The sequence below is a fragment of the Ovis aries genome, chromosome 7 (assembly GCF_016772045.2).
Source record: "Ovis aries strain OAR_USU_Benz2616 breed Rambouillet chromosome 7, ARS-UI_Ramb_v3.0, whole genome shotgun sequence".
In the NCBI taxonomy this organism is placed as follows: Eukaryota; Metazoa; Chordata; class Mammalia; order Artiodactyla; family Bovidae; genus Ovis; species Ovis aries.
In genome coordinates this window covers 30596288-30617976 of record NC_056060.1, presented here as the reverse complement: position 1 = coordinate 30617976, position 21689 = coordinate 30596288, and the positions used below count along the sequence as shown (strand labels likewise).

At 37.4% G+C, this 21689-nt stretch overlaps 1 protein-coding gene across 10 annotated transcripts in view; it reads right to left on the bottom strand.

Annotated features, from left to right (window-relative positions):
- The window catches only part of CDIN1 (CDAN1 interacting nuclease 1), a 234008-nt gene that overhangs the window by 65661 nt on the left and 146658 nt on the right, over window positions 1-21689 (bottom strand). For 2 of the 10 annotated variants that reach the window (XM_042252244.2, XM_012181162.5), the window contains exon 11: window positions 954-1005. The exons of 7 other annotated variants lie outside the window; for them this stretch is intronic. In XM_042252244.2, coding sequence (XP_042108178.1) covers window positions 975-1005 — 31 coding nt within the window. In that variant the 3' untranslated portion in view covers window positions 954-974. Of the gene's footprint in view, window positions 1-953; window positions 1006-13445; window positions 21611-21689 lie in introns of those variants that run through there. One more of the 10 variants, XM_060418576.1, reaches the window with a different exon arrangement.

Here is a 21689-nt window from a genome sequence, read left to right as displayed (position 1 = left end):
CTGAAGGCAAAAGGAGAAGGGGGCAGCAGAGGATGAGATGGTCACCAATTCAATGAACATGAATTTGAGCAAACTCCAGGAGATAGTGGAGGAGAGAGGAGCCTGGTGTGTCCATGGGGTTGCAAAAAGTTGGACACAATTAGTGACTGAACAACAACAACATTTAACCACAGCTAGTTGGAAAGATCTTCACGGATCATATGTTCATGATTTAAAAAGAATGCATTTATTCATTTACTGTCTTTCCCATCATAATATGAACTCCCTAAGGATGGGACCCTTATGTGTCTTGTCCATTGTTGCATTTCTGGTATTCCAATTACACAAGGCAAAGAAGGAGGAATTTTTACTTAACCAGACCATCCGGAGCCACCCTAGGGAGGCCAGGCTCCCTCTCACCCTGAGGGAGACCTAGACTCCAGGATGCATTTAGAAAGAGGGATTCAGATACAATAAGGTTCATGAAGAGAATGCTAGCATGGCTGGGTGACATTTGCTCTCCTGGAAAGAAAGCAGAATAACCCAGACCAATGTGTATGGACCATAGAGCTTGGGAGAGGTACACGGCAGCTCTTTTGTCTCCAGCAAAGCAGGCATTGCTCTGAAAAGCCTGCAGAGAAAGCGGGCCTTTGTTGTTGTTGTTGTTAGATTCCTCACTGCAAAAATTCTTTTTACAAGTATCAGATTAGAGTGACAAAGACTTTGATTTTTCCCGTTAAATAGAAGGACAGAAAAACGTTTCCAGTGATTCTACTGTCAGTCATCTGGTGATGGACTTCATGAAGTTCCCAGTAAATTCAGGAAAACAGAACATCAAAGTTTGCCAAGACTTAAAAAAAAAATGGGAAAGATTTCTTTAGAATGAAAAACAAGATATTGAAGGCCATGGGTTCATATACTGTCTCGTGGTTTCTCTTAGGCCTGGGGCGACTGAGGGTGCATATAACGCTCACCTCATAAACAGGCCTCAAGCATCAGAGGGGACAGGAATCCTGACAGCAGCATCTAGTGATGGAGGGGCAGAGATGTCAGCGATGTTCTGACAGCGGCATCTGATTATATTCGAACATAAAAGCTGTACAGTTGGAACCTAATACTAATGAAGAACTCTGGAGAACACAGAATATCTTTAGGTGTTTAGTCCCAGTAGCAGGTTACACATGGGCTCAGCCCCTTCCTCTACAACCTTACTAAGATAGTTCCTGAATTCTCCTGTTTTAACTTGCTTTAAACTTATCACCTAGCCCCATCTTAGTCCAAGCCATTATTAATATTAATAACAATAATTGCTAACATATACTGAGTGATTGATACATACAATGCCCTTAATTCTCACAGCATCCCTAGAAAGTGCATTTCCGTTGTTTGTTTAGTCACTCAGTTGTATCTGACTCTTTGCAGCCCCATGGACTATAGCCCACCAGGCTCCTCTGTCTATGGGATTCTCCAGTCAAGAATACTGGAGTGGGTTGCCACGCCCTCCTCCAGGGGATCTTCCCGACCCAGGAACTGAACCCGCAACTCTTAAGCCTCCTGCATTGGCAGATGGGTTCTTTACATTATCTCTATTTTGAGATGAGGAAACGGAGGTTCAGAGAAGTTAAGGGACTGGCCCATGGTTTCATAGCTAAGAAGTGGCAGAGCCAGGCTGCCAAGGTGTTACCCTGGCTCTAGGGCCTACCCTTTTCTTAAACACATCACTTTACTGTCTCTTATTTTTAAGTGAACTCACAATAGTACTGTAATTCTCACCGTTCTTTCTTTCTGACCTATCCCCTACATCACTCCCCACATGATCTTTCTAAAAATGCTGTTTTCCTGATTAAAATATGGGAGGCAAGGCTCCACAATGCCCATACGATTTCTCCAAATTCCCTTCATGACTTGGCTCCCATATCTCCAGTCTCACATCTTCTATTTTCTGACACAGTGTATATTTCAGAAATACCCAGGTACTTACAATTCCCTCAATACACTGTGTGTTTTCATGTTTTGGCATCTTGGCAACATACAACTGGGTCAGTCACCTAGAAAATTTCTGTGCTTTACTTGTGACTTCACTCATAGGCATTTTCCACTCATTCTGGCCTGAGTGATGGTTCTATTCTGGCAAATTCTTCACTGCAAATTCTGTTTTCCATTTCTGTTCACTGTACCAGACTGTGAGCTCCCTGAGGTTAGAGGCAGCTATGCTTATCTTTAAAGCCTACCTGATTACCTAGCCCATAGTTTATGCTAAATGAATAAACGAATTAATATGTGAATGAGGGAACTTCAGCTATCTGCTTTGAAAGAAAGAAAAGTTTTGAAAGAAAACTAGCCTCCATTTGGGAATATTTGTCTCACTTAGCTAAACAATAGAAGGGCTCCAGAAGAAGGTCTCAACCCAAGCACCTTGGGGTCTTGGACGTCTACGGAAGTGTGGAGAAAATTGTGAGCAAGCAGTGTAGAAAATAAAGCTGATTTGAAATATTTCATATCATCAATGTTGAATTCAAGATCCTGTTTTATTTCTGCCTTCTTTCTTTGGCCATTAAAATATAAAACTGTACTGATCTTTTTGTTTCATTGTAATTAAGAAGCACTAAAACAAGAGAAGATAACCGAAAATGAGACACAGAAGCAGAACTGTTTTGCATAAGCTTAGATATTCTAAGAATATTTATGCATTAGAACATGGTTTAATGTTAATAGTAGTAAGCTTTCACATCTCATTTTAAATCGTATTATTCAGTTCATACTGTATTTCATATTTATTAGGTACACATTTTAACTTGTATATCTACTTAGGTACTTGGTGGTGGCCCAAATAAATAAATCTATGGTTTCAATCACTCCTTTCCCAGCAGCTCACACACACATGCTATTTTTGGTAGGTACCCAGATAAGTTACATAAAATTTTTGACACTTGGTTTTATTTACTTTTTTCCCATGCAATTCAAAAAAGAACTTTTCCTAGCTTAAATATAAAACTTTATGGTTAAAACTTTGTACCAAATTTCTAGGTATTCAAAAAACAAAGCATATGATCTTGAAGTGTTAACGTTCTGCACCCACACACCAGGACCTCAGAATGTGATACTACTTGGAGACAGGATCTTTAGAGGTAGTTAGGTTAGTATGACTTGTCTCCTTATAAGATCAGGGAAAAGGATGTAAAGACAGGGAGAAGACAGCTGTCTTCACACCAATGAGAGAGGCCTGGGACAAACACTTGTCAGAAGGAGTCAACCCTACTGACAGCTTGATCTTGAATTTTCAACTTCCAGAACTTTGAAAAAATACATTTCTGTGATTTAAGCCGCTTGTGCATGTGTACTAAGTCACTTTAGTCATGTCCAACTATTTGTGGCCCTATGGACTGTGGCCCACCAGCTTCCTCTGTCCATGGGATTCTCCAGGCAAGAATACTGGAGTGGGTTGCCATGCCCTCCTCCAGGGGATCTTCCTGACCCAGGGGTTGAATCTGGTTATCTTAACCTCCTGCATTGGCAGGCATGTTCTTTACCACCAGTGCCACCTGGGAAGCCCTCCATCAGTGGTATTTTGCTATGATGCCCTATCGGACTAATACACCTAGAGGCAATCACTTTATTTTCAGTGTTGGTACTTCGTAAAGTAAAAACATCTTTACATATATTAAATTATCATTATTTGATGAGGGCAATGGAATAAATTAGTTTTCAATGCTTTTCAGGCTCAAGATTTCTACTGAGGTGGAAAAATTCTGGCCTCCAAAATACTGAAAGTAACCTGGTTTCCACAAGGGCCCAAGCACACATCAGGAGAAGTGCATTCCAGGTTCCCTGACATGTCTCATCTTCTTATGCTGCTATACTAGTTCCTCTTAAGGTGGAGGTCACACACTGGGGCAGGCCTAGAATATATTTTACTGGGTGGCTGGGGTTTGTTTTGCTGTTTTAAAACATGGAATTAGTTAATACCATTTAAAACATAGGAGACGAAGCATGGAAATCTGGATTTTCGACACTTAAGAACTGGAAGATCTGGTGCTCCTGGGCCCACTATATCTCCACGGCCACGGTGGGCTGAGACCGAGTGGTGGCCGCCCTGTGATGAAACACTGCTGCCTCTTAGTTTCACCACAGTCCCCACTCTAAGCTGTCTGCCTGGCCCCCAGGAGCATTTCACTTTGCCCTCTCTGGTCTAAGGGGATGCCATCTGGGCTTTTCAGTGTTGAGAAGTTTGGCTAGTTAGGAGGCCCAGGGGGAGGTGTTACTTATCTCCACGTTGATAGCTCTGAAGTGGGAGCTCGCTCCCTGTCTTCCATCTGACATCCCACCAGTGATGTGATTACCATCTCCTATTGGTCAGGAGTCTACACAAGAGTTCTTAAGAGGCCATTCCAAAGGGAATGCAGTTTTGGATGCAAAATGTGATTCTGTGGTCAAATAACTGTAGGGCTAACAATGACTATGCCAAAGCCTTTGACTGTGTGGATCACAATAAACTGTGGAAAATTCTGAAAGAGATGGAATACCAGACCACCAGATCCGCCTTCTGAGAAATCCATATGCAGGGCAAGAAGCAACAGTTGAACTGGACATGGAAAAACAGACAGGTTCCAAATCAGAAAAGGAGTACCTCAAGGCCATATATTGTCACCCTGCTTTTTAACTTATATGCAGAGTACATTATGCGAAATGTCGGGCTGGATGAAGCACAAACTGGAATCCAGATTGCTAGGAGAAATATTAATAACCTCAGATATGCAGATGACACCACTGTTATGGCAGAAAGTGAAGAAGAACCAAAGAGCCTCTTGATGAAAGTGAAAGAAGAGAGTGAAAAAGTTGGCTTAAAACTCAACATTCAGAAAATAAAGAACATGGCATCAGGTCCCATCACTTCATTGCAAATAGATGGGGAAATAATGGAAACAGTGAGAGACTTTATTTTTGGGGGCTCCAAAATCACTGCAGATGGTGACTGCAGCTATGAAATTAAAAGATGCTTGTTCCTCAGAAGAAAAGCTATGACAAACCTAGACAGCATATTAAAAAGCAGAGACATTACTTTGCTAACAAAGGTCCATCTAGTCAAAGCTATGGCTTTTCCAGTAGTCATGTATGAATGTGAGAGTTGGACTATAAAGAAAGTTGAGTGCCAAAGAATTGATGCTTTTGAACTGTGGTGATGGAGAAGACTCTTGAGAGTCCCTTGGACTGCAAGGTGATCCAACCAGTCTATCCTAAAGGAGATCAGTCTTGGGTTTTGATTGGAAGGACTGATGTTGAAGCTGAAACTTTAATACTTTGGCCACCTGATGCGAAGAGCTGACTCATTGGAAAAGACCCTGATGCTGGGAAAGATTGATTGCAGGAGGAGAAGGGGACGACAGAGGATGAGATGGTTGGATGGCATCACTGACTGAATGGACATGAGTTTGGGTAAACTCCAGGAGTTGGATGGATAGGTAGGCCTGGCGTGCTACGGTTCATGCGGTCGCAAAGAGTCGGACACGACTGAGTGACTGAACTGAACTGAACAATGATAACCATGTTTCCTTCCTGCAGAACATCTCAGAGCCTCTGAAATTTCAATGTAGTAAGTCACATTTTTGAAAATCATTTGACTACCCATGTCTTGTTTTGAGGAGCATTTTCAGCAAATAGCATTCAGTGAAACTCTGACCTGAGCAAGCCCTTTTCCTGCACAAAACAAAATTATTTTTGCTAAGTAAAAGAAATTTATGTAGTAAATACAGCATCTTACATGAATATTGAGAGAATATAAAAAAGTAATAATAATGCATGATTTTTCATTTGAAGTATTAATTTCTTAATTTCTATTGGCTATAATATGTGCAGAGATGACCCACACTACGGATCCTTCAAATTCAATTAAATTGGTTTGGCAATGGCAACCCACTCTAGTACTCTTGTCTGGAAAATCCCATGGACAGAGGAGCCTGGTGGGCTACAGTCCATGGGGTCACAATGAGTCAGACATGACTGAGCAACTTCACTTTACTTTTTACTTTCATGCATTGGAGAAGGAAATGGCAACCTACTCCAGTATTCTTGCCCGGAGAATCCCAGGGATGGCGGAGCCTGGTGGGCTGCCGTCTATGAGTTTGCATAGAGTCAGACACACCTGACGTGACTTTGCAGCAGCAGCAGCAAATTGGCTTGGATAAACCTCAGTAATCAAAATGGAACTGAGAGAATGCAGACTTATTTATACTTGGCCCTAAGATGCCATCTTCTACCCCAAGATGTCATCTTCTGCTTAACTTCAGATTTGCTAACATTTGGAATATTTGCTTATTTAAGTTTGAAGTTTGATACTTGGCAGTAATAGTTAAAATGTGTGGTACATTGTATACTTCTCATAAAGTGTTTGATAAATTAATTATAGTAGCATTGTTTCCAAACCTATTAATAGCATATAAAACAATACCAATAGTTCTTCTTAAAAAGTTGGTATTATTTCTCTCAGAAACTACAGGGGGGTTCCTAATAAGACAAGAGTAATGAAGAGAGGAGAAGGCCTATTTTCTTATAATTGTAAAATTGAAAGACTGGTTATTTCTACTGTAAATACATTAGATTTGAAACATTTTGTCCAAGTGTCAGAAGCTTTGGGAACATCAAATGCAGATAATATGAACAATCTGTACCACTGACATTGATATATGAGACATATATATACATGTATATACCTCAAAAATATATCAAGCTTGTTCATAATAAACCTAGTCATTTATTCAACAAATATTTATTAAGCGCTTGTTACATGCCAGGCACTGTTCTTAAGGATACAGCAGGAAATAAAACAGACCGAAAACCCTGTCCTTGTAAATTTTAATTCTAATGGAGTAAATAAAATAGAGGACAGAATATATTGTGTAAGAAGGTAAAAAGGACTACGGAGAAGCACAAAGAAAGGAAGAAAGATGGTGGCTGTTGGGAGGGTCAGGGTAAGTCTGATAAAGTGATGTTGTATCTCACTTTTGACACTGAACCATGTATTCAGAAAGTGTTTCATGCAAGGAGAACATTCACTGCAAAGAGCCTAAGGCAAAAATGTACCTCGTAAGTTTGAGGAATAGCAAAGAAGCCACCAGAATGCCTGGTGCAGAGTGAGTTTGAGGAATGTGGTAGGAGATAAGATTATAGCAATGACTCCAAGGAACCATGTGGGACTGCAAAGGCCAATGTATAGATTTTGGTTCCTATTCTGGGTCAATTGTGGAACCACCAGAAGATTTTTTAGCAAAGGATTAACATGATCTAATTATATTTGATGATTCTGATGCTATGCTGAGAAAATACTTTAGGAGGGTGGGCATGTAAGCAGGGAGATTAGTTATCTCAGTAGTCCAGGAAGGACATGACGGTGACTTGGACCAAGTGGTAGCAGTGGAGATGGTAAAAAATGGTTGATTCTGGGGATATTTTTGGAGGTAGAATCAACAGGATTTCTAGAAAGATCACAAGTGAACTATGAGGGAAAGAAGCAAGAATGATTCAAAGAGGTTTTGCCTAAGTGAATGGAAGGCTACAGTCATCATTAACTGGGATGGGGAAAACTTTTAGGGGCCTCTGGAATTCAGATTTGGCATGCTGAGTTTGAGATATCTAACATATATCCAAGTAGAGATGTTGAAAAGCCAGGTGGATTTATGGGTCTGAAGTTCAGAGGAGAGTAACATTTTCCAAATGCTCTCAACATGACTTTAGCTTCAAATGTAATACTTGCTTGCTTCAGTCTAGACTTTTGATGAATTATTTCATTAGAATAATTTAGAAGAAGGGAAGGTTAAATAAAATGGGCCAAAACAGGGAGAATATGGGCATTGGATCATGCAATCACAAAATCATGCAAAAGGGCATTGTGGGGTATGTTTGTTTGACTGGAATTATGTTGGTATGTGGAGCAACATCTAGGGATAAGGCTAGAGAGACAGCAGGCAGGCTGAGGAGACTGACTTCGCTCTGTAGGGAATGTACAACACTGAAAATTCTAAAGAGGTTCAGAGGTGCAATGCCTCCAGGCTGTCAACAGCAGGGAGATCCCTCCACTCCTAGGTTTGAATGGCAGAGAGAAGGAAGGGGACACCCAGAGCTGAGAAAGGAGCTGGGTGGGGAGGACCGCCCGACAGGGCTGACTTGATCGTCACAGGCAGTCTACCTGAGGGCCCTGAAGGAGAAGTGGCTAGGAGAACAAATATCTTCCTGGCACTTCCTATGAACCCCTGGATCTCTTGCCAGTTCCTCCCCACTGAATGAACCCAACAGGAAGCCAGAGGGCAAAGGAGTTTGCTGATGGCATGGAGCAGAGTGAAGTGGGAAGGAGAAAAACAGCACACAGAGGGAAGTATCACATCAGAGTCATGCCCGTGGAAGACGGGTCCAGCAGTACTGTGCAGGAAAAGGAAAAAAGACAAAATAAGAAGTATAAAGTATGGGAGACTAGTGCCTTCCTGCTTCTGAATTGCTCAGCATGCCAGGCATGAAATTCGTGCCAGTTCCAGGTGAGCAGGTGTCAGGAATGACATTCTCAATTAGGAATGAAAGCATATTTACGTGGGTGTGTAAGATGCAGGAGCATAACCTGCACATCAGAGCAGCATCCACAGGCATCTTCAGAGGTATATCTCTGAAACAAAGCATGGGGGAATGTCAAGTTCTTTAGCATTAAGTGCGTGTTGATGCAGAGGCCCCAGTATGAATACTGTGACAGAGCGAAGAAAGAAACACGTTAGTGGCTCTAATGCACAAGCCAACCAAGGATGACTTTCAAAGCACGGGCAAACTTGGTGATTCTGGGGAAGAGAGGAAACTGAGGAAAGGAAGAAATGTAATAAGGAAGCATCCTCACTGGACACGACGGGAGAGAACAAGCGAAAACTGAAAGAGGGATGGGGTGGCTTAATGAAGTCACATGAGGGAGGGCTCTGTCCTCAGAGAAGCACAAAGCAAGGTTTGGGGCTGAGAAGAAAGACAGTGGTGAATGTGACAGGAAGAGTTGAGGGGCTAAATGAATACATCTTTCTCTCAGGAATGTTAAATGGACTGCAATATTGCAACATGTGCCTCCTGCTGCTGCTAAGCCACTTCAGTCGTGTCCGACTCTGTGCGACCCCATAGACGGCAGCCCACCAGGCTCCCCCATCCCTGGGATTCTCCAGGCAAGAACACTGGAGTGGGTTGCCATTTCCTTCAATGCATGAGAGTGAAAAGTGAAAGTGAAGTTGCTCAGTCCTGTCCGACTCTTTGAGACCTCATGGACTGCAGCCCACCAGCCTCCTCCGCCCATGGGATTTTCCAGGCAAGAGAACCGGAGTGGGGGGCCGTTGCCGTCTCCGCATGTGCCTCCTACGTAACAACTAAACCTGTGACGAGGTGGTACCATTTTTTCACAAATTTTTCCTCAAAACCTCACAATTCGTTATTCTGTTCTCAATAACAATTTCTAAAAGAACTGAATTCTAAAAAGGATTGAATCACATAAATAGCGAATGTTCATCATTTATAAATGAACTAATACTGGGTGCTTGGAAATGAACATCAAGTATAATTAATCTCAAATGAAATGATTAAGCAACATAAATGTTAAAGGGTGTGGCAAACGTATATTAAAATAACATGGAAAACTCCAATGTAAAATAAAAAGTTAAACAAAGTAACATATTTGAAATTGATTTGCTAGGAGCAAAACATGAATGTTCACTTAGCATGTCTACCAGTTAGAAATAATGCATATGACTATGCAAAGATCAACTTTAAAATTTAAAAGTACAGAAAGAGTATATATATTCTTTTAAATTTTAATGTTGATCATATAACATGTATATATATGCACATAGATATGTCTTTGGTAATTTTATTGATTTAGGGAATTAATCTCATATAAAAATGATTTAAAACAGTTAAAAAGTGTGTTGTAAGTATATATTAAGAGAAGCATATTTAAAATAATTGATATGATAGAATCATAACATGGAAATCCTTACTTAAAATGTCTTAGTATAGCCTACCAATAAGAAATAATATGTATATTACCATGCAAAGATCAACATTAAATTTTAAAAGTACAGTAAAACCACATATCTTTGGTAATTTTAGTGATTAATGCTTTAATTAAGAGATGAGGTACATGCAGACATATGCAATAAACTGACATAATTCATCAAATTGCAAAGAATAACATGATGAATGCATATGTATACTGTGAATTATACAATCCACATGCAAATCATATACTCATTATCACGCAGAGGCATTATTTTTCCTATAGTCAAAATGCAACAAATCTTCAAGTACTACTCAATCTACTGCATGACTATTTAAGAACAAAGTAGTCTGTGGTATCTTCTATAGAATAATAATTTAAACTGAGAAACTCAATTTAATGGAAACACAGAGCAGACATTTTTAGTGGGTATATCTCTGTGTGACTTAAACTGGAGACCAGTCCCTGTACTATGCACATCTATTGTTCCACAATGTGATTTTAAATAGAAGTCTAGGCACTGGAGATTTTAATAAGGTCTTTTAATACACTGCCAAATTAATCTTCTTTTTTTTATGTTGAACAGTGAATACATTGGTCATTGAGTAGATGGAAAAATAACACTGGCCCACAAACAGTTTCTCAGTGTAAAGAGTAATTAAAAACACTACTCTTCTGAAATTGATTAATCTCCAGATGAGGTGTCCTGAAATGAAGACAATTTAAACATGAATATATTTGGTGCCTGGAAGTAGTCGGTTAATACTGATATGTGGATTGTTGGTGGGAGCAGACTAGATGCCCAAACTCTGACAGAGGCAGAGCAGGCTGAAGTCAAGCACTGGGGCTATTTATAAGTAGATTATTATCATATACTGAGGTTAACCTCCTCCAGTTTAATGCACCTTGGAGACGTACTGTTAATTAGACATTTTGACTGAACTTCATGGAAAATAATATATATATTTTTTAATATGAAAGCTAAAGTGCTTCTGAAATTCTCATACCTGACTACCAGGATTAGTGCTGTGCTGACAAGAAGCAAGGTATATATGAACATGTTAATTAAGAGTGCAAAAATAAATTTTTCTGATCATTTTGAACTTTAGTGTGCATAAAAGGACTTCTCTTAGTAAAAGGAAGACTACTAGATATTCCTAGTTTATGAATAAGATGTAATCAGCATATATGAATTTGACAGAAAACACCTTTAAAAATTATTATACGTATAATTTGCATTCTTAAGTCAAACCTAAAGAAAAGAATACTTGTAAGATTCACTGTGTGAATCAAATATAATAGCTTCATGGATGACTTTTTCTTATCTGGAGTAAGAAAATAATGCCCTTATTAATATATTAACATTATGAATTCTATAAGATTTAAAAAATTTCTTTAAAATGAAAAGTCTATTTTACTTTTTAATTACATCTATTTCCCAGAAAGGTCTTTAAGGCTCTACAAAGCACCTTGCATTTTCTTATTGCTGACAGTTCTTGAAACCACGCTTGAATGCTTTCTTTATCCTTTGGTGAACAATTGAAGATCATATGCTAAAAGACTATGCTTTCTCTTTTTCTTGCCCTGTAATTAAGGCATTTTAATACACTGCTTCATAGTTGTTACAAGAGCAAACTATTAAGATTCATAGATTGAGACAATTTTGACTATGATTATATAAACACACATGATATGAATTTTTCCTAATCATTGACTTGAAAGAATAACAACAAAACTCCTTCAACTAAAATGATTAATCTCTGGAAGGTTAAATTGAAATGGTGCTTCCTGTGTTGCCTTAATATATGTAAATGATCTACAAAAACAGAAAAACACATTTGGTTAACTATCCTTTAACACAAATAGGAGAAATAATAAATTCATATGAAGAACACCTTTTCTTCAAATCAATGTATATTTTAAGCGTTTGAGACCTTCAGGGGTTCTGTTGTCATTTAAAGATAAAAATACTGCATACATGTCTAAAGACAGCCAAGTAAATACATGCAGAATTTTTTCAAACCATAGAAGAATTAAAATTTTGATTTAAATGTACAAAAGTTTTTTCAGAACAAAGATATATGCAGAAAAAATACACTTCATTTAATATTTCTTAAGTTGGGAGAGTATAATTGCAACTCAAGAAAATGCTTTAGCAAACAATGATAATAAACGAAGCTGAAATGTAAGACCTATACATATTTTAAAATTCTGTTGTCAGAAATATAGGACTGAAATTATACATTTAAGCAAACAAAAAAATAATCTGCAATGTCATTTAGAAGCCACATACTTTTCAGAGCACAAAAAAGTATGCTAATAGGTTTCTGTCATATTTTGAATAAACGTGCAGAATTTATTAGCTCTTTTTTATGTTAGAAGATACCAGTTTGCTACTGAGTTAAAGTATGTAACTGCATTTTATGTTAGCCAATTAGATAATCTGAGGAGAAATAAATTTTGGAGACTTAAAAAAATATTTTTAGATAATACCTTATGATTTTAAAATTAAAACTGATATCAAGAAAACATAAGGTATTATAATTTTATATTAAAAAGCAACAGTTTTGGACAAGATTAATGTAATAATCTCCCTGACTTTTTTCAAAGTCTATTACAAAATTTTTTTAATGTATGGAAGGCAGAGAACCCCCTACTAAATACTCACCTTCCCTCTTTCAACTTATGCATTTTGCTGACATATTTTACAAGAAATCCTCAGCCCCTAGTCTCTCCACTCCAACATCTTCTTGGTGTGTATCTCTTTTAAAAATGGATATTTTCTTAACGTAACTATAATGGCTCTGTCATGTCTAACAAAATTAACAGTAATCTCTTGATGTTAAGAAGTCATACGAATCCATATTCAACTTTCAATGATTTGTCTCAAAAATGTATTTTTTTCTAGTCCATTTGATGGAATCAAGGTACAGCAAGGGTCAGCTACATTTACAGCTCCTCCTTTCCCCATTTGCTGTCATGCCTCTGTCTTGTTGAAGAAATTGCTCCGACTTCTTAAAAGGAACTTGGGAAGTCCCTACTGAAGAAAGGGCAATATTTGGCTGATAAACTGAGACTGTCAAAGTTTTCCAATTACTTTTTGATTGTAAAGGGGTAAAAGGGGAAACCCTGAGACACTTCTGCTATATTTAATGATCTGAATAATTTCCAAGAAGGCCTTAAACAATTCTTTACCCTTCATACTAAAGAGTTTAAAACTGTAATAATCATTATAAAATTTGTTTTATAATATTACTTTTATATATTGGCAGTTTAAAAATAGCTTTTATTTAAGTGTTAAGATATGCATGCATAAACTAAATGATATCAAATAAGCAAACAGATGTTTAAGAATCCCAAGTTTATAAGTGCTTTTCTTAGAATGTATATAGAAGTAATCAAGAATTATATCTTAATTAATCTGGGAAAGAAATACAAAGCTGGCATGTCTCTTAACTTTTGGTTTTATCTTTTTTTTTTTTAGGATCATTTAACCAACATAGGCAAGTTTTCATTAAATTTAATTTGTGTGGAACTTAAAGGCAAACAAATTGATGGCTCTTTTAAACCTCATGTTGCGTTGTTTAAGAAGAGATGTATAGAAACTTTAGAGGATTAGAAAATGACACTTTAACACATCTCCATGGCATTCCTGTTTAACAAAAATGTAAATTAACATATAGAAGGTTGGCTTAGCCTTCCTTGCAACAGCTCCAGCTAATAAAACTTTAAGATCAGTGATGTACAGCTTTTGAAACTCCAAAATATGAATGGCTCTAAATGGAACCATATGAAGTCAATGACAGTAAAGTGATCATAGATAAAATTACCAAACTCAAATGAAATAAATTCCAAATGAAAAGGATGAAGGGCAATTAAGTACCTATTTTGACAATGCGAAGTGGTCAAGTTTTTAAAAGTATGACATAGGAACCTTAACCTATCTATATATGAGTGATAAATGAGGCATTTTGTGTCATTACATTCCCATAAATCACTTCCTTTAACTGCTGACGGCTTTTATCAGATCTAACCTTTTCAAGCTTCTATTAGAGTGCTAACATTTTCAACTTTGACACATGTGCAGTTTACAAATTCTGCAGCTGATTAACTCTGGACAGAAGCTCACTGGCATCATTGTCTTCAAGTTGGGTGAAAACCTTAGGGTCTCAAAAACCCAAGACATCCATATTACAGTACAAAAATCTCAATTAATGTAAGGGGTTGGACTTTGGAGTTGTTAAGGATTGTTTTCTGTTGGGAAACAAATATGAATAAGACTTCATTTTCCATGAAACAGATGACCTAGTAAATGTTAAGAAATGAAAAAAAAAAAAAAAAGAAAATGAAAAGGTAGAAAAAAAGAAAATTCCTAGTTGATAATAAATTTCTAATCAAATACATTTTTTTTGCCTTTATTTGGCAATCAAGAAGTATTTTCTTAAAACTTGCTAACCTTCAGCTTTGACACAATAAAACAAAGAAAATCTGAGACTAATGCATTCATGAGGTGAGGAATATGACCCCAAATAAAACACAATTTAAGTGGGGCTGTTTAATTGATAGGACCATTTTAAGGTGAATTTTATATGGAAAGAGACTGAATCAAACTAAAACATAGAGTTTAACTCTCCTGTAAATCTCAATATTCTAAGTTAGACCTTGTTCTGGGTAATCTAACCAGTCAATTCAGTTGAAAAAGAAAAAATGAAAAATTCTTAAAGTAGATAAGGAGGACCTGCTTTTAAAACAGTTGTGTTGAAATTATGAAGTCTGAGCTTATAAAAGGTAATGCCATTTCTGCTGAAGTGACTCTTAATATACCAAATCTTCATAGAATGTTTTTTTATACATAAATTAGAACTACTTATTATCAACATGAAACATTCTAAACATTTATCCTAATAAGAAACTTCAAAATATTTGTCTATAGTAATGTAGAAATAAATAAAGCAGAAACATATAAGCTGGAATCTTTTACACTACAAATGAGAGATCAAGACTTCACAGTATTTTTAATTTCAACGGTCCTAATTTCTTAGTAGGAGAGTCAAACACCACAGTTGAACCTGAGAGTAAAAGGTTTTAAAGAGTAACACAACACTGTGTTGGGAGATATTATGTGTCTGCCAGTATATTTGCATAAAGAGCACATACATAAATATCTATGAGTAGATGTGAGTTTGGACAAAGATTATTTTTAAAAAAACTTATTTGGAAAATATCATTGACATTAATCTTGAAATAAAACTAATTTTTTTTAATAGTATCTTTGGCAATAACAGCCAGACAGAGCCAATCTTAATACTGACTGTTTGACCATTAGACGCCTGTCACTTCACAGTATTAGTTTTGATAAGAACTACCAGCTATCAAGTCTAAATAATAAAACCTAAAGAGATGGACTAATGGCTCTAAAGGCAAAATGTTCACAGAGACCTTCCTGCTGTAGATTGCTTCTTGTTGATAAATGACAAATCTTAGAAAAATAGTGGGGGAAGGACAACTTTTTCTAGCATCACAACCTACATAGTCTCTTAATGTCACCATCTAAGGCCTATCCATGACAAATTAAAAACTTCTTTATTTCACTAATAATGTGACTCATCACAGAAGCTGGGCAGTTACACTTTGACAATTCAGATGTAAATCCTGGGTTGCCTATGAGTATTCATGACAAAGGCATATTTATCATTTAAAACAAAAGGACGTGACTTCTTGGTGTTCATATCAAAGACCAGTGATGGATGAGGCCACGCTAATCAAAAGACAGACTAGAAAGAACACAGATGTTTGCTACTTTCATTACGAAGAAGAGTATTCCCTGCCCCTGAAACTTCCCTAATACTGGTCGTTTCCAATTGTTTTAAATGTACAATTGAAATACCTAAGAATTTAAAATTCCCAGTTATAGCTCTTACAAAAAACAAGCACTAGCTTTTATCCAATCTCAAATTATAAAAGCAAAATTCTTAAAACCAAGAAATGTTCCTCAGATGAAACCCACTGAGAGATTTCCACAACTGGCTTTATCCTTCTCAATTTTTATTTTCAATGCAGAAAATGAAGAGAAAGAAAGTCTATCATCCCAAATTTTTATGAATAGCAAAACTGTGAGCTGAAATCAATGTGGAGAACTATAAGAGAGCAAGGCTTAAGACATTTTCACCATACTCCTTTCTGACTGTTATGTTTTTAACTTTTGTTCCAAATGCTTTTCAGGTTGAAAAGCATTTAAAAATAGCTGTTGTCCAGATTGTAAGGGTTTATTTAAAACCTTAAATACAATCAATTCTGGTGATTCTAGCATTCATCACCATTTTGGATAAGAGAGCCCCAAAATAAGTACGGCATTAAAATACAAAGATATTTAGAGCTGGGGCTATTGATAGCACTTCCTCCCATTCCACTGATGAAGAGCTATCATCAGGTCTGGCTAATAGAAATCCAATTTACAAGGCTCTGTTCATTTGAGTGCCTTTTAAGATGCACAGGATTAGTAACCCTTCAGACCTGCAACAAATGCCTGCTCTGTCAGGGCAGAACTATTTTAATGTTGGTTACTGGGAAGTCATCACCGGGAAGGTCACCTTGAAGAAGTGCAGGTGGTGGTTGGGGAGGAAGCCTATTCTGCAAGAGATCTGTTTTCTGCCAATTTTCCTCGCTGCTTTTCAATCCCACTTGTTGATAAACTTTCAATAGTCAGCATGGTGTATGACCAAAGAAAACACAACATAAAATTATATGGGGGAAAAGAACTACCTATGCATGCAAAGTATACTGGGGTAGCTTGGGTCATTAGGTGAAATGTTAGGCAGGCAGCTGATATGTAAGTTTCCCTTTTTGGTAGGATCACCCTCCTCCCCAGTTGACGAAAACATTGAAATCACACGGTCTCTCTTTGCACCCACATCCTTTCTGCTTCTTGTAAGGAAAATTTGTGTGTGTGTGTGCTCAGTCGTGTCGAACTCTTGAGACCCAATGGACTGTAGCCAGCCAAGCTCCTCTGTCCATGGGATTATCCTGGCAAGAATACTGGAGTGGGTTGCCATTTCCTTCTCCAGGGGATCTTCCCAACCCAGAGGCTGAGCCTGTATCCTCTGCGGCTCCTGCACTGGCAGGTAGATTCTTTACCACTGAGCTACCTGGGAAGGCAGTATGGAAAATTTGTGTTACTAGTGTTAAGTATGTCACTAGTGTTAGATCAGCAAGGGCATGCTATTTTACACTGCTGGGTTGCATCTGTATGTTATCAGCATTTACCTTTCATTAGCTACAGTAACTAACTGCTCTATGCCCTGCTTACAATGGGCATGTCCTCCTTTTTAAGTATGTATCTGCTTCTCACAAAAGAAATTAAGAGTTGGAAGTTTTCAGAGGGCTTAACATTCAATGTATTAAGAGGTATTTATAGAATAACAAAAATCTTTCACCTTTTGGCCCTTTTTATGAAAAATTTACTGGATGCCTAATATATTTAATATTCAGTAGCATGTGAGAATAATTTTTATGCAACTCTGATAGTTAGAAAGATAGATAACTCAATTATTAGATCATCTATCAAAATATTCAGATGTATAAGAGGCTACTAAAAAGATTGATGACTGAGAAAGTCCACTGATTCTCTAGCCATCATATTCATGCATTTGGCCAGACAACATTTTTCGCTGCCTTCACAAGCAAGCTTCATTACCCATCACTCCACTGAAAAGAGTTTATTATGAGGCTGCCATCTTGGCAAGACTATTATTTAGATGATAAATGCTGAGGGGAGAAAAAAGTGTGTCTACTTTTTTTTTTTTTTTAAGGAAAAAAGATGAGCTTTTCTGACAACTAAAACAAACAGCATCTACATTTCTAATTAACTTAAATTTGGCAGATACAAATATAGGTCAGTTAAAGCTATGATGTTATCTTCTGTCTGGATTTTACCCTTAATTTGTAAAATGTAAATTAACTAATTAGAAGAAAAACAGCATGATTAGTGACAAATGCTTCAGCTGGGTCTTTGCTTCCTGACATTTATGATCAACTATAATGAATTATTGCTTTTTAAAGTAATTGATAGAATATATTTTTTCTCACCAAAATGAAAGAAATTTTACTAAGAGTTTATAAAAGAATTCCAGGAACTTGGCAAAACCATAGAAGTTCGTGGTGTATTTTCCGAGGAAAACATGTTTGTAAAGTGGTACAATATTAGAAATAATCGGGTTAATTTATGCCTGGGTACCTAGGGGTAAATTTAAAGACATGTGTAGACATTAAGTCACTAATACATCTAGTAAAAAGATTGTCGGGACTTAACCCTTTCCCTGTCATTTCAAATAGATTTGCTGTGTATTCAAAGCAATTTGTGAGAACAGTGTGTGTTCATGTGCACTCTTGCATGCACATATGTGCATGAACCCACATGTTGGGTGTGGGGGTTATAAGGTTTCATGCAGAATGGTTAGAAAACAGAAAAGATTTTCACCACTTGAGTTTCAGCAGGAAAATCTGTCATTGTGAAGTAAAATTAACCTAAGTAACATTTAAGCAAAAAGAGGTTTTCAACTATTCTTATGTAGACAGAGACTACACTGAGAAGTGCATCTGCAAGGGCAGATATATGTGTCAATGCAAAATTACATAAAATCCTGAAAGGTAAGGTCTGGGATGGTGGCCACACTTTGGCACAGTGGAGCCTGTGTGACCAGACCCTGGGCAGGCAGACCAGGATCAGGGCTGTCAGCTCTCAGAACACACAAACTTATTAGAGGTCTAACCTAAACAATGAAGGTGGAGTTAAAGCCTGGTGGTAATCTAGGTGGGAGCTGAAAGTGCTCTGTCAGGACTGGGGTTTGGTTTCCAGTGACACGACAACTTTTGAAAGCACGGAGAAAACAGAAAGGGAAACAGATCCAACAAAGATGCATGAGGCTCAGGGTGCTAACTGGAGACTTCAAAGATCATGTAAGATAGGTAATAGTTTGAAACAATTTAGTACTTCAAAATTTCCATCTTAATTTTAGATATGCCACTAAAATATTTAACTTGGATGGAAGTATTTTAATTTGGCAGACAATTATCACATTTGGAAACAATATCACTGAAATACTTGAATTCTCTTTTCCAATATTATGACAAATACATAAAACTTTTCACATTTTGCGAAGTGCATTCTAAATGCTTGGAGAATATTATTCCACTTTATATTTACTAGTTGTGGAGACAGCAAGAAAATCTTGCTGAATAGCTGCTCCCGATTAAGAGGTACTTTAGCCTACTACTTTTATATTTCATTAATGGTATAAATTCATTACGGTAAATATTTTTTATTTCCATCCTCACATCACCATGATACTGCACTCAGAGATAAAATGGGTAACTAGCCAAAGCTCCTTTTCACAGTATATAATCCTAACAGAATACATTTACATATGACAGAAAATTCTTTTGACAGCTCTCTGGTTTTAACCTAACTCTTCAACCTCTTAACATATGACGTACTTCTGAGGTAACCACTTCGAAAGCTACTTAAGATTTACCTGTATGTACATGAAAACATTTGCACTTTAGAGGTAATCTTCAAACATGTGAACTCTAATAAACTGGTTTCTATCACAACGATGAAGACTGCAAAATATATTACAGCTCAGAGACCTCTTCATTTGTTTAGTTTCGGTCTCTCAAGCATTAATAATTTCCATTCACATTTATCATTTTGAAAAACAAATTCATTTGAATTAATAGCATGAATAGGTCCAAGTAAAGTTTTCAGCTTGATGGTAACTGGAAAAAACAAAGCTCAAGACATTTAAAAAGCAATCACTTATCTTCATTTAAAATTTGTTATATTTCTGCAGGGAAGGCAGCATTTCATATTTGAAGAATAAGTTTATCTATGGAGGGGGAGAAAGGTGAAGAAAGGAATGCAATGAGTGTCAGGTACTCTGTCCAGACCTGAGTCCTCCAGTATTGCAGGAAGGTTGGATCCTTGCAGCATTGTATTGATGTGTCAAAATATGTCAACAAACCATCACACCCCAGGAAGAAGAATGACCTTTCAGTTCTTCACGTTTGGGCTGCCTGTGGAGCTCTGGACGCAGGGTATGCATGAATGGTTTTCCTAGCTGCTTGACAAATGCAACTCCCAAGGTTTCTTTCAAGCATGATTGTTAAAAGTCCTAGCTTCTTACAGTTTGGTACAACTTTCTCAACCCATATAACTCTTGACAGAAACTGATGTTAACTATCAATACTGCAAATAATCAGATTCAATGCAACTAGACAAATTACTTTAGAAATGTTTCAATGTAAGAGATGAATATTGAGAGTTATAAATTTAGAAAAAAATTTATTCACTGTAAAAATTATACTTAATCAATTGTCTAAGCTTTATTATGAAAAGTGACAGTGTTAGTCACTCAGGAGTATATGACTCTCTGTGACCCCATGGAGCCCACCAGGCTCCTCTCTCCACAGAATTCTTCATGGAAGAATACTAGAGTGGGTTGCCATTTCCTTCTCCAGGGAATCTTCATGACCCCATCCCACAAACCAGTTGCCTTTGGAAACTTCTAAGTATCACAACCGCAGTAATCACTAACCTAAGTTATTTTCTATTCTCAGTTCCTTAAGAGCATCATTGTTCTCCCCAATACCAAAACCTCAAAGTTATCACTGTTTCATACTGCCCAAAACAACATCATTTAATCAACTTGTCAAATTCTTTCTTATCTCTGTAAGTCTATACAGTCTCTTTCCATTTCCACCACCACCATTAGAGTTCAGGAATTAATGAGTTATTCCAACACAAATGACTAGAATAGCAATTGTGTTCCAGTTTCCAACTTCTTCTGTCTACCCAGATCATTGCTATGACAATATCTATCCTGAAGTTCAAGCCTGACCATGCCACTCGTCTATTCAAAAATGTCCCCTGGTTTTCCAGGTACGTTACTTTGACCTGGGCACTTAACCTCTCTATGCCTCAATTTTCTCACATGAAATGAACATTAAAAACCCAGTATTGATCTCATAGGACTGTTATATGGATCAAAAAGGATAATACATACAAGTGCTTAAACCAGACCCTAGAATATAGTTAGGGCTCAATGTTAGCTACTCTTGTGATTTATGTACATGTTGTTTCCCTACTTCTTCTTGTTGTTCAGTTGCTAAGTTGTGTCCAACTCTTTGTGACCCCGTGAACTGCAGCAATCCAGGCTTCCCTGTCCTTCACCATCTCCTGGAGCTTGCTCAATCTCATATCCACTGAGTTGGTGATGTAATCCAACCATCTCATCCTCTGTCACCTGCTTCTCCTCCTGCCCTCTTTCCCAGCATCAGGGTCTTTTCCAGTGAGTCAGCTCTTCCCGTCAGATGGCCAAAGTATTGGAGCTTTGTATTTCAGCATCAGTCTTTCCAGTGAATATTCAGGGTTGATTTCCCTTAGGATGGACTGGTTTGATCTCCTTGCTGTCCAAGGGACTCTCAAGAGTCTTCTCCAGCACCACAATTCGAAAGCACCAATTCTTTGGCTCTCAGCTTTCTTTATGGTTCAATCCTCACATCTGTCTATGACTACTGGATTGAATTAAATTCCTTGAAAGCAAAGTTAGGTGTTGCTCATCTTTGTACCCTCTGAAATATATAATATACAAATATACATATAAATATATAATATACTGCCTCTATATAGAAGGAGCTCAGTATCTGTGCT